Source organism: Lagenorhynchus albirostris, chromosome 15, assembly GCF_949774975.1.
Source record: "Lagenorhynchus albirostris chromosome 15, mLagAlb1.1, whole genome shotgun sequence".
Lineage (NCBI taxonomy): Eukaryota > Metazoa > Chordata > Mammalia > Artiodactyla > Delphinidae > Lagenorhynchus > Lagenorhynchus albirostris.
The window spans coordinates 86,830,784-86,843,084 of NC_083109.1; the positions used below are offsets into that span (position 1 = coordinate 86,830,784).

The 12,301-nt window shown below is 61.5% G+C and overlaps 1 protein-coding gene across 1 annotated transcript; it reads right to left on the minus strand.

The window, feature by feature from the left end:
• Window positions 1-7,187: 7,187 nt before the first annotated feature.
• On the minus strand, window positions 7,188-9,635 carry ELFN1 (extracellular leucine rich repeat and fibronectin type III domain containing 1). Its single transcript, XM_060124383.1, has one exon. It carries the CDS (start codon window positions 9,633-9,635, stop codon window positions 7,188-7,190), a length of 2,448 nt encoding a protein of 815 aa, XP_059980366.1.
• Window positions 9,636-12,301: the final 2,666 nt, after the last annotated feature.

A 12,301-nucleotide genomic window follows, 5' to 3' on the forward strand; every position in this document is an offset into this window, starting at 1 on the left:
CTGGAACATATTTTTCTGTTTCTTCATTTTACTTGACTCTTTGGGTTGATTTCCACGCATTAGCTACAGACTGGGAGAAAATGTTTGCCAACCACATATCTGATAAAGGTCTTGTATCTAGAAAATGTAAAGAGCTCTCAAAACTCAACAGTAAAAACAAAACATTGAGAACATAGGAAAAGATGAGGACATATCAAAGAAGAGACACGGATGGCACGTCAGCACACGAAAAACATGCTCAACAGCGTTAGACACGAGGGAAATGTAAATTAAAACCATAGTGAGGTATCAATACACACCATTACAACCACCAAAGTAAAAACTAGCAATAACACCAAATGTTACTGAGGGTGTGGAGAAATTACATCTTGCATCCATTGCTGGAGGGAATGTGAAAAGGTGCTGTCGCTCTGAAAAAACAGTTGAGCGGTTCCTTACAATACTTAACATGTGCTTATCATACAGCCCAGCAATTGTGCTCCTGTGCATTTATCCCAGAGAAATGAGAACCTAAGTTCACATCAAAACCTGTATGAGGATTTTCACAGTAGCTTTATTTGTAATAGCCCCAAACCAGAAACAGCCTAGATGTCCCTCAACAAGTGAGTGGCACACAAACTCTGGCATGTCATCTCTACGATGGAATACGCCCAGCGATGCAGAGAAACAAACAACTGACACAGTCACAACTTGGTCGGATCTCAAGGAAATTATTCTGAGTGAAAAAAGCCAGTATCAAACGGTTACATAGTATATGATTTCATTTATACAATTTTCTCAAAAGGACAGGGCTGGAGAACCGTTAGTGGTGCCAGGGGACAGGGATGGTGTTGGGTGTGGGGTGACTTACAGGGCAGTGCAAGGGTGGTCTTTGTAGTGGCGGGTCAGCTCTGTATCTCGGTTGTGGTGGTGGTTACCCAAATCTATACGCACAGGGTAAATCTGCAAAGACCTCACACGTACATAAATGAGTGCGTGTGAAAGCTGGTGGAAACCCAGTAAGGTCTGTAGTGTAGTTAACATACTTGGACCAACAGACGAAACAGCTTCCTGGCTTTGATGCTGTGCTACAGGTGTGTGAGATGTCACCACTGGAAGAGGGTGGGTGACTCTATGCACTGGTTTGTTTTGTTTTTTGACTTCCTGTGACTCTATAATTATTTCAAATTAAACAAAACCCAAAAAATCTCCCAGAAGGTAGAACCAAAAGGCAATGCGGTGGATTGAGAAAAGATGCCAAGCATGCAGGGGTCAAAGGAGGAAACCCCTCAAGGTCCCCCGTGACCCCCAGCACCTGCATCAGTTCCATATGCTGCCCTCTCTCCCTCTCAGTGGACGGACTGTCCATGGTGCTAGCCAAGACCATCCCTTCCATTCAGCAGTATGCCTCACCCATTTTATAAATATACTTAAAAAAATTTTTATTGAAGTAGAGTTGATTTGCATTGTTGTGTTAATTTCTTCTGTACAGCAAAGTGAGTCAGTTATACATATATATATTCTTTTTCATATTCTTTTCCATTGTAGTTTATCCCAGGATACTGAATATAGTTCCCTTTGCTCTACAGTAGGACCTTGTTTATTCATTCTATATATAATAGTTTGCATCTGCTCATCCCAAACTCCCAGTCCCTCCCTCCCCCACCTCCCTTCCCCCTTGGCAACCACAAATCGCTCCTCTGTGTCTGTGAGCCTGTTTCTGTTCTGTAGATAAGTTTGTTTGTGTCATATTTTAGATTCCACATATAAGTGAAATCATATGATATTTGTCTTTCTGTTTCTGACTTACTTGCTTAGTATGATAATCTCTAGGTCCATCCATGTTGCTGCAAAAGGCAGTATTTCGTTCTTTTTAATAGCTGAGGAATATTCCATTGTCTATATGGCCCTCATCTTCTTTATCCATTCATTCATCTGTCAGTGGACATTTAGGTTGCTTCCGTGTCTTGGCTATTGTGAATACGGCTGCTGTGAACACAGGGGTGCATGTATCTTTTTGAATTAGAGTTTTGTCTGGATACATGCCCAGGAGCGGGATTGCAGGATCATACGGTAGCTCTATTTTTAGTTTTCTGAGGAACCTCCATACTGTTCTCCATAGTGGCTGCAGATTTACCTTCTCGCCCACAGTGCAGGAGGGGGTTCCCTGTTCTCCACCCCATCCTCACCGTGTGTTATTTATGGACTTTTTAACAATGGCCATTCTGACCCGTGAACCTCACCCCTTCTTATTCGGACATGTTCTGGTCACTTCCTGTCTCCAGCGCATCATCAGTGCTTTTTCCCCGCTGGATCCTACAGACAAACTGTCGTGTCTCCCACCTCTTGGCACCGTACCCGCCACCCCTCCGTCGCATAGCGGCTCCACAGTAAGATCCGCTGTTACAGAAAGGAGATGCTTCTTTGCACACCTGGTTATTGCATGTAAGTTTCCAGCCTGCTGCACTTATATAGAGAGAGGGCTGGAAGTACAGATACCGTGATTATCTTGGGGTGGTGAGATCGAGTGACCTCTCTTTTCTTCTTTATGTTTAGCTGTTTTCTAAAGTTTATGTTGTAAAAGTGTTGCTTTTGAGATAAGGGAAAGTTACTATTCTATAAAACTCCATCAGTGCCCCCACGACCCACCGCCCAACTCTAATTCCTTTACGCTTGCAAGGCGGGCACCCGAGCCTGACTCAACGGACCCCCTGGGCCTGCAGCCCCGCCACGGCCCCAGCTCTGACCACCAGGGGCGCCTACCTGCCCCTCGGGCGGGGGGCTAGAGTGGTCCCTGCGGGTCCCTCAGGAAGGAAGCCCCTGGCCTGCTCCCCCCTCACCCAACGTGCCAACTCCTACTTGCCCGTCAAGACCTTGGGCACTGGCCTCCCCCAGGAGCTTCCTGCTCCACAGGGATGTCCCAGCCCTGCCTCTGCTCCCCGGCGCTTGGTCAGTGCGCGGCGGATCATCAGGTCAGCGGCTGCGTCTTCCAGCAGCCCTCAGGCCAGGCCTCCCCCATTGGCCCCTCCATGCCTTTCCTGCCCCCTTTTCACCCCCTCTCTCCCTCTGTTCTGACGTGTGTGGAGTTCAGCACTGGCCTCTCTGCATCCTGGTTTTCTGGCCGTTCAGCCCAGGGGGAGCCCCGCAGGAGACGGCAGGGGGGACAGGGGTTGGGCCCGCGTCCCCAGCTCCCTCTGTGGGGTCGCCTCGGGCTGGCGGCCCCCCACTGGAGGCCCCTCCTCGGGGCCCTGGCGGGCTCTCTGCACAGCTGCTCCTCCCAGCATCTCCCCTCGTCCCAGGGGGCCGAGATGCACTACCAGCTGGGCTGCTGCTGACCCCCGGAGTCCCCTACACCCTCTCTCTGGAAATGGTCCTTTTAGGCAAACCCCCTTGAATAACTCTATTTGGAGCACCACCTCTTTCCTGTCGGGACTGTGACTCTCGGACGGGGGGACAGGTTTGTTGATGTCTCCAGGATGTCTGGTACACAGCAGGTGCTCTGTAACTGTGTGTTGAATGAATGCATGAATGAAACCTCAGGACCACATCTTGGGTTTTCTGCTGTTTGTGCTCTGAGGTCCCCTCTAGAGGGAGGACATGTGAGGCTCGGCCACGCATGTGGCCTCTGTTCTCAGGTGGTCCTGATTCTTCTCCCCACCCTGTGTCCCCGCCCTTTGCCCCTGTGGATGGAGTGGCCTGTCTGCACCTTGACTTTGAGCTCAGCCATGTGACTCGCTCTGACCATGGGGGGCTTGCTCTCTTGGCCATCACCTGGGCCGGTGTGTGGAGGACGAGGGCCTCAGTCCTCCCAGCACCGCCCAGCTACACGGATGGGCGACCAAGATCAGCAGAACTGCCCCGGTCACGTGAGCAATAACGTGTATATGGCGGTTGTTTGTTACACGGCACTGTCGGACCGACAGAGGTGACAGATACAACCCCACGTGCCATTCGGGGACCCAGTGCAGTACGGGGGGGCAGGTGCAGCATCCGCACTGAGCTGCAGAGAGGTCAGCGGCCTTCTGGGGTCACGCGGTCACAGGTGGCAGAGCCTGCTTTGGGCCCATGCTTTCGGCTTCCACATCTCACAGACCTACAAGAGCTGCCCGTGGGGAAGCCGGGCCCTGGTCCCAGCCCAGGGCGTGACTCGCTCTGGCAGACCTTCATTCTGGGCTCTGAGCTCACTTCTGAGCCCACAAGGCTGCTGACCTCTCTCCACTTTGTAGTGTCCACCCACCATCCTCACCGTGGCTTCCTTTTTCCAGACCAAACACCCCTTCTAGGAAGCCTTCCAGGCTCTTCCCAGGCAGGGGTTCCCATCCTTCTCCGGGCCTCCTGGGCCCTGCGCCTCCCAGAGCTGTGTCACCTGCCTCTGCTTCCAGTGCCCTTCTGGCCTGTGAGCCTCTCCAGAGTCGGGGCAGCGTCGACCCCTCCCTGGGCTTCAGTAGGGCTTGGCACAGAGCCCCGCACACAGGAGGGGATCAGAAGCGTGTACGTCCCGTGTGTCTACTGTTGCCCACTCCACTGTGACCACCTTCGAGCAAGGGCACGGTGACATACAGGTCTGTGCCCTGGGACTGGCCCAGCCTCCAGCGGTGGGAGCCACGTCTGTCCAGCCCGGGGTGTCCCTGGGACCCCTGCTCGGGGCAGGGCCCTCGGTAGTGACGTGTCCTCCCCGATGCCTGGCCAGCTGGCGCCTCGTCCTGTGGCCGTCGTTCTCTGGTTCCCTATAGCCAGTGCTATCTCCTCAGTGACAGGGAACAGCAGCTGAGGCCTGACCCCACTTTTGTCCCACGGCCAGGACTGTCACCACTTACTGCGTGACCTTGGGCGAGGCAGGCCCCTCTCTGGGCCTCCACCCAGCCTCCAGCCCCGGGGCCTGCCTCCTCTGCCTGCCCGCGCTGCCCTGGGCACGGCCTCGTGGTCTCCAGCCCCCTCACATGTAACGGTGCCCCCGCACTGTCACCCCCATGGCCGGAGCCGGGGGAGCCTGGGGCCTGTCGGGTCGGGGGGCAGCGTCCTCAGAATTGGCCCACTCTGGAGGGGCTCAGTCGAGGGGGACCATGCAGGGGCCCCACATGCAGGACCTTGACGGGGTCACCTGGGTGCAGAGGCCAGGACGGCGGCCAGCCCGCAAGAGACAGACCCGCCGTGTCCCGGCACCGGCTCCTGCACAGGCTCTGAAGGTGCCTGAAGTGAGATCGCCATGGAGGGGAGGGGGGAGCAGTCTGTCAGCGGGGGTGTGCAAGGAGGGCTGCTGACCCGCCGCTTCCAGCCCTGCCCCCCACGCCTGAACCCCGCTTCCATCCTCTGCTCCGGATCTGGCCGCTCTCCGGCTCCCCATTGCTTCCGGGCTCAGTCCCAGCTCCCACTCGTGCCTGACCAGGTCTTTGTCAGAGACAGACTGGCCGTGGGTTTGCCCTGGACTGGGGTGGGGGGGTAGGAAGGAGAGGAGAGCCCCTGCCCCTGCGAGGTAGAGAGCTCGGATGAAGATCTGACGCGTCCAGCGGGAGGGTCAGTGGCGGGTCACCTGTTCCCTGCAGGGCCCGCCTTGGAGAAGGTGCTTCTGCAGGACGCAGGACTGGGATGGGTGCAGGTCCTCCACTGTGCTGACAGGTGGCCTCAAGGCCCAGAAATGGCTTCTCACCCTAAAAGCCTTGCTCTGGCTCCTGAGGGAGGGCACCTGTGGCAGCACTGCTCTGGACGGAGCCACTGAGGGGGACCCTCCGTGAGCTCGGGGTCGCGGTCCGGGCTCCTCGGGAGATTCTGAACAACCTGGCGCTGTTCATACCTGCGCTCAAACCCCTCCCTCCGAGTTCGGGGCCCCACCAGGGTGGCAGGGGGATGGGCGCGAGGCCCGTGGAGGGCCTGCGGCGTCGGGATCTCAGAACTTTCCCCGTAGGGGGGGGCTCCAGCCACGGGAGGGGCCCCTCCAACCCGCTCGAGCTCGCCCCACTCACACGCAAACCCCACCATCCGTACACACCTGTCAGCTTCCCGGGTGTGTGCGCAGACACCAGTCACACGCACCGTCGGACACACTCACTCACCCCCCCGGTGCCCACCTCCCTCCCCTGCCCCTTCCGCACGGAAGCTGGAGTTCCCCACCCAGGGCTGGCTGCCGTCACTCCCAGGGACCCGCCTGTGACCCCAGCGCCACCCCTAAACCAGACATCTAAAACCCCCAAATCCTTCCCTAAATCCCACAGTAGAAACCCACTACAAACAAGCATTGGGATTTTTTCCTTCGCAGAATTTTTTTTTTTAGTGGACAGACATAGTCTTTTTTTTCTTTCTCGTTTTACAGCAAACAAACATTGCAAATATAGAAATATTTTTCTATACAACAGGACGACAGGAGCACACACAGCCCCCGGCCACCCCCGAGCCGTCCCCAGGCACAGCCCCCCTCCTCGAGTCCCGCAGGGCTCCGGGACCTTCCTGGAGGCCACTCGGCCGCCTGCCTTGGCTCTGCCCCTCTTTGGTGGCCTCCGGAGGTGGCAATGAAGAGACGGACTAAACAGTCCACAAAAAACCACGGACGGAGATCATGCGAGGAGCCAGGTGGCCACGCTGGCCACGCCCCCCAGGTCTAGTGTCTTATCTTTTTAAGAGAACTTTACTTTTAATATATTTTTTAAAAAAGAAAATAACGAGAGAAGAGAGGGAAAGAAAGAAAGCAGAGAAGAATCAAGAGAGAGAATAGATAATGAAAAAAAACCCCCCACCCCCCATCCCTAAGACACAGTTTTTCGAAGTCCCTTGTGTGTGTGTCTGTGTGTGGGGGGGGTGTGTGTGGTGGTGGTGGTGTGTGTGGGGTGTGTCTGTGTGGTGGTGGTGGTGTGTGTGGGGTGTGTCTGTGTGTGTGGAGTGTGTGTGTGTGTAGGGGGGGTGTGTGTGGTGTGTCTGTGTGGTGGTGTGTGTGTGTGTGTACGGGCCCGCTCACACCGGTGAGAATGACTCAGGGCAGGTACACGTGCTCGGCCACAGTTCACCTCCCGTTCATACTGTCAGTGCCCCCTCCCCACTTCCTCTGCAAAGCCCAGGGCTTTAACAGCTGCTAGCGTGTGTGTGTGTGGGTGTGTCCCGTGGGTCTCTGGGTTACAAACAAACAGCTGCAGTGGCTCTTGTGTCCTTTTTGGTCCAGTGGGCATCACGAGTTTCGGGGAGGGCGCGGGCACCGGGCGCCTGGCGGGGGGGAGGGGGGCTCAGGACTTGTGCTGTGCGGACACGCCCTTCCAGTAGTCCAGGATGTCGTGCAGGTCCTCATCTTGGGCGAACTGGACCTTCTTGCGCAGGGCGTGGCCGGCCGCCACGAACTCCCCGTTGTCCTTGTGCCGCCGGCGGCTCAGTCTGAAGCGCTCCCAGATGCTCTGGGAGGCCCTGCAGGTGTATTCGGGGCTGGAGGAGTAGCTCAGGTTATGGTACTGCGGGGACAGCTGCGAGTAGGCCAGGTCGCGGGGCCGCGGCCGGGTCAGCGGCTCCAGGATGGACGCCTTGCGGCCGCCGGGGCCCTCGTGGGGCAGGGGCGTGTCGGCGGGGTGGGAGCCGGGGTACGAGTGCCGGTGCTCACCGTACTGGCGGCTCTTCTCAGCCTCGGCCCGCAGCACGGCGGCCGCGGGGGTCACAGTGAGGATGGCGTCGGCCGCGGGCGAGCTCTTCTCGATGTACTTGGCCTCGGCGGCCGCGGCCTTGTGCGCCCCGGCGGCCTCGGCGCGGTAGGGCCGCGGGCTGCGCGCGGAGCCGCTGGACGAGGTGCTGGCGCGCGGGGCCCCGGGGGCGGCCTCCGCGCTGTGATGCCGCTGCAGGCTGTGGCTGAAGGCGTCCTTGTAGGCGGGCGCCAGGAAGCCGTGCTTGCCGGCCAGCGGCTCGGACAGCAGCACCAGCTGCGGCTCGGCCGCGGCCACGGCCCCCGCCTTGCCGCCCTGGAAGGAGGTGGACTCGGACTTGAGGGCGTCGATGCAGTTGTTGATGATCTGGTTGACCTTGTCCACCTCCTTGGCGATGGTGGAGATCTCGGCCACCGAGCTGCGGCTGTCGGGGCCCGGCCCCCCGTCCCTGCGCTCCGCCTGCCCCCCTGAACGCACCTCCAGGTAGCTGCCCTTGCTGGCCTTGGGCGTCTCGCCGCCCTCCGCCAGCTTGTACTGCTCCAGCTCGCCGGCGGCCGCCGGCAGGTACGGCACGCGGGTCACGGCCTCGGGGCCCAGCAGCGGGCCCTGGGACAGCGGGGCCAGGCCGGGCGCCTCCATCTCGGGCCCGTACTTGAGCTCGATGACCGTCTTCTGGAGGCTGCCGGCCGCGGCCGCCGCGGCGGCCTTCTGCTGCTGCTCCTCCCGGCGCCGCCGCCGCCGCAGGCAGTAGTAGACGGCGCCGAGCACCAGCACCATGCCGAAGAGGCAGCCCAGGACGGTCATGATGTAGCGCGTGGCCGTGGAGGAGCCGGGCACGGGGCCCGGCGGGCTGGGCGGCTTGGGCAGGCAGATGGTGAGGCAGGTGTGGTTGTGATGCAGCCCCGAGCTGGTGGAGACCACGCAGTAGGTGTAGTTGGTGAGCGCGTAGAGGTTGGTCAGGCGGATCTCCTCCTGGGCCCGGGTCAGCCTGGACACGGTGGACGACCTGCTGTTGTTGAAGTGCTCCAGCGTGTACATGCGGTTGAACGGGCTGGGCAGCTGGACCGTGATGGTGGCCGAGTTCTGCGTCAGCTGCGTGACCTTCATGAGCGGGCGGGCCTCGGCCTGCGGGGCCAGCGTGGGCAGGGCCACCAGCGGCGTGGTGCCGTCGCCGGAGAAGCACTCATCCTCGGCGCAGGGGCCCTCGCTGGGCTCCGCGGGCGGCGCGGGGGGCGGCGGCGGCGAGCGGCCGGGCGCCGGGCGGGTCTCGGCCGCGTAGGAGGCGTCGGTGCACACGGACTGCAGCTTGCTGAGGACGCTGCGCTGGCCGTGGCGGCCCTGGCCCAGGAGCGAGTAGCCCGAGTAGAGCGGCGGCGACTCACACTGCACGCGGTCGTAGGTCTGCGTGGCGTTGGTGAAGGCGGCCAGCCAGCGCAGGAAGCCCAGCAGCTCGCAGGAGCAGTAGAAGGGGTTGCTGTAGAGCTCGCACACGGACAGCTTGGCCAGGCCCGCGAAGGTGGCGCTGTGCAGCCGCTGGATGCGGTTCATGGACAGGTCCACGTTGACGATGTTGGGGCACTCCCAGAAGGCGCCGGGCGCCACCACCTCGATGAGGTTGGCCTGCAGGTACAGGTACTCCAGCTTGCTCAGGCCGCGCAGCACGCCCTCCGTCAGGTTGCGCAGCCGGTTGTAGCCCAGCTGCAGCACCTGCAGGTTGAACTGGCCCGAGAAGGCGCCGTCCTCGATGTAGCCGATCTCGTTCTTGGTGAGGTTGAGGTACGTGAGGTTGCCGAAGCGGCTCAGCGCAGCGTACTGCACGCTGCGGATGCGGTTCTCGTTCAGCCGCAGGTCCACGACGGTGCTGTTTATCTGCTGCGGGATGGCCTCGTAGGGCGGCTGGTTCTGGCTGCAGATGGCCAGCCACACGAAGCCCTTGTCGCCCTCGATCAGCCAGCAGTCGCCGCGCACCAGCCCGCCCGCGAGCAGCAGGGCGGCCGCCGCCACGCACGCCCAGGCCCACGGCGCAGCCTGCCGGCACCCGGCCATCGGGACCAGCCCTGCGGGAGCGCCCGCTCGGCCTGCCCGGGGGCACGGGGTGGCGGGAGGGGAGGGCGCCCGCGCTCTCAGGGGCGCACCGGGCCGAGCCGCATGGCCGGGCGGCCCGAGTGCTGGGGGCGGGGGGAGCGCCTCCCTCACGGCCAGCCGCCTCTCGCCATCCGCCGGCGTCCTGCCGGAACCGGGGCCTCCTTCCCCATCAGCCCGGGCGTCCTCCAGCTCCAGCCGGTCCTGCTGCAAGACAAGAGGGGAGAGGGCGGTCAAGTGCGGCCCTGGGCCCAGCCCCGCCGAGCTGCCCGGGCAGTGAGGGAGGAAACGCAAGGGGGCTCAGAGGGAGGAAACGCAAGGGGGCTCAGAAACCGCAGGCTGACCTCGGCGACCTGAAGCGGGAAGCGTGGGCTGAGCCCGAGCCCCACTTCCGCCCCCTCACCAGTGACCCCATGTGTCAGATGAGCAAACCGAGGCCCGGGGCAAGGCTAAGGTGCTTGGCTGACCGGCGATGGTGGGGAGGGGCCGTGTGACAGGTGCTCTGCGCTGCCCCCTGAAGGCCTGGGGTGGCACTGCGGCCGCCTAGGAGGGCACTCAGCCCCTCCCCAGGGTCCTCGGCTGGCTGCGCAGGAGCCTTCCAGACCCCTCTCAAGCGAGGAGCCAGGACGGCGAGGTCCTGGGTCCGCGTTCTCGGGCAGTGTGACCCGGGTACCTCGTGCCCCTTCTGGGCCTGCGCTTCCCCGAATGAGCCAGCTGGACGCTGTCTGTAGCTTTCCATCTGGCTCCGGGGACCCATGGCCTGTCGCCGCCCCATGTCGGTGGGCCCTGGCGGAAAGGCCTGGAAGGACGGTGCCGCCCCCTCTTCGCCAGGCTCCGATGAGCACACCTGGGCAGCCCTGACCCCTCCCATCTCTGATCTCTGCCCCCACCAGACCCCGCGCGTCTCCAGGGCAGGCCTCCCCACCCCCATGCCGGCACGCGTGCCGAGGCTGCGACGGTCACAGTACAGGGCAGCCGTCCGGGATGAAGCCGGTGCCTGTGGGGCTCACGCGCCGCGGGCTCCCGCTGCGCCTGGACGCGCCCCCCCTCCCCAGCCCCGGCCAGTGCGGGACTCACCCTCTGCCCCTCGTATTTCTCCCGCAGGACAGACAAGGGCGTGTGTTTGCCGGTTACTCTTTGGAGTTGCAGCGGCCTCTGTGACTGCCCTGTGGCCTGGCGGGCAGCCAGCTGAGTGTATTTCACTGATATTGACGTTTGCCACTAGCCTGCACTGAGGTGGTTTAAATTAGGAGAAAAAAATAATGATGTGAAATGGATTTTCCCCCCTTTGGAAACTTCACGAAGAACAGCTTTGATCTGGCTCCTGGGGCAGAGTCTTTCCCAGTTAGTTAAAGGGAGGGGAGAGCTCAGAAGGGGCTGGGGGCTGGGAGAGTTCCTGTGGGGCCACAGCAGAGCCCGCCCGGGGCTCGGCCCAGAGTCGCTGTGTGACACCCAGCAAAGCACAGGGCCTCTCTGGGCCCAAAGGGAAATGGCTGGAGGAGGGAGCAGCCTGCGGTTTGCCTGGGTCTCCCTCGCCTCAGGAGGAAGCCTTGCAGGGGATGCTGGTGTCCCTGCGTGGTCCATCTTGTGACGTGAGATCTACAATCCCAAGGGGCGTACTTGGAGTTCATCGCCATCACACCTCCCAGCGCCTGTTGGCCTGTGCAGGCCCTTTCCTCCCCACCGGTCCCCTGCCCCATCCGTCCAGGTGCTGGGGCTTAGGTCCCCCGGGCGCCCCAGAGGCCAAGAGCGGGCGGCCGGGCAGGCTGCAAGCGCGTCCAGGCGGTGTTTGGAGGTGGGGATGGCTGGCGGGGCAAGGCGCCAATCAGAGTCTGGCTCCGGCCTCCGGATGGACACGGACGGAGCAGTGAGCCCGTCAGGGCAGCGCGGCGCCTGGGCAAGGCTGATCATAATCGCCTTTAATCTCTTGCTCAAAATAACTCAAAGTCAAGTTAAGGAGGATCACAGGGCCTAAAGAACCCTTACCACAGGCAGGCGTGGTTGGGGAAGACGGGCCCCAGGGCTGGCCCAGCCTCTCGCTGCCCCACGCCCAGGGCACCTGGGCACCAGGTGGCTGGAGAGCCACGTGCACGTGTGCTCGCACGCACAGGGCGGAGGTATGTTCCACACTTGCTGGGACCTACGTCAGCCCGTGTGCGTGGACCCGTGTGCCTTCAGATGGACGCGGCTCCGCCCGAGCGCTCGAGGGTGTGCGGGCCCCTGCGGTCCAGCCAGGCCTGCTGCGCCCCCTCCCCACGGCCCGCCCTGCCGGCACTGCGGCCCTCCTCCCGGCGTGACAGTCTAGGAACTGCGCTCAGGGCTGGCACCTGTGAGCGGCAGGTGCCTCTGGAGCCCAGCCTTGCCTCTCCCCACGCCCCATCCGGGGGCCTCCTCCATCGGGCCGGCCCTCACGATGAAGGACGGAGGAGGGCAGGGACGGGTCCCGGGGCTCCTGTTGGGCCGGCCCGCCCTCAACTCTGCGCATCAGACCTGGCCCTGGAGCCCGGGCCGGGCGGGAGCCAGGCCTGCGGGGACACAGCCCTCCCTACCTGCCCGGCCACAGGCAGGAGCATCGGCTAGGAGTGTGGGTGCCACCCTGGTGGCTGTTCCCCAGCCAGCGTAGCCTCCGC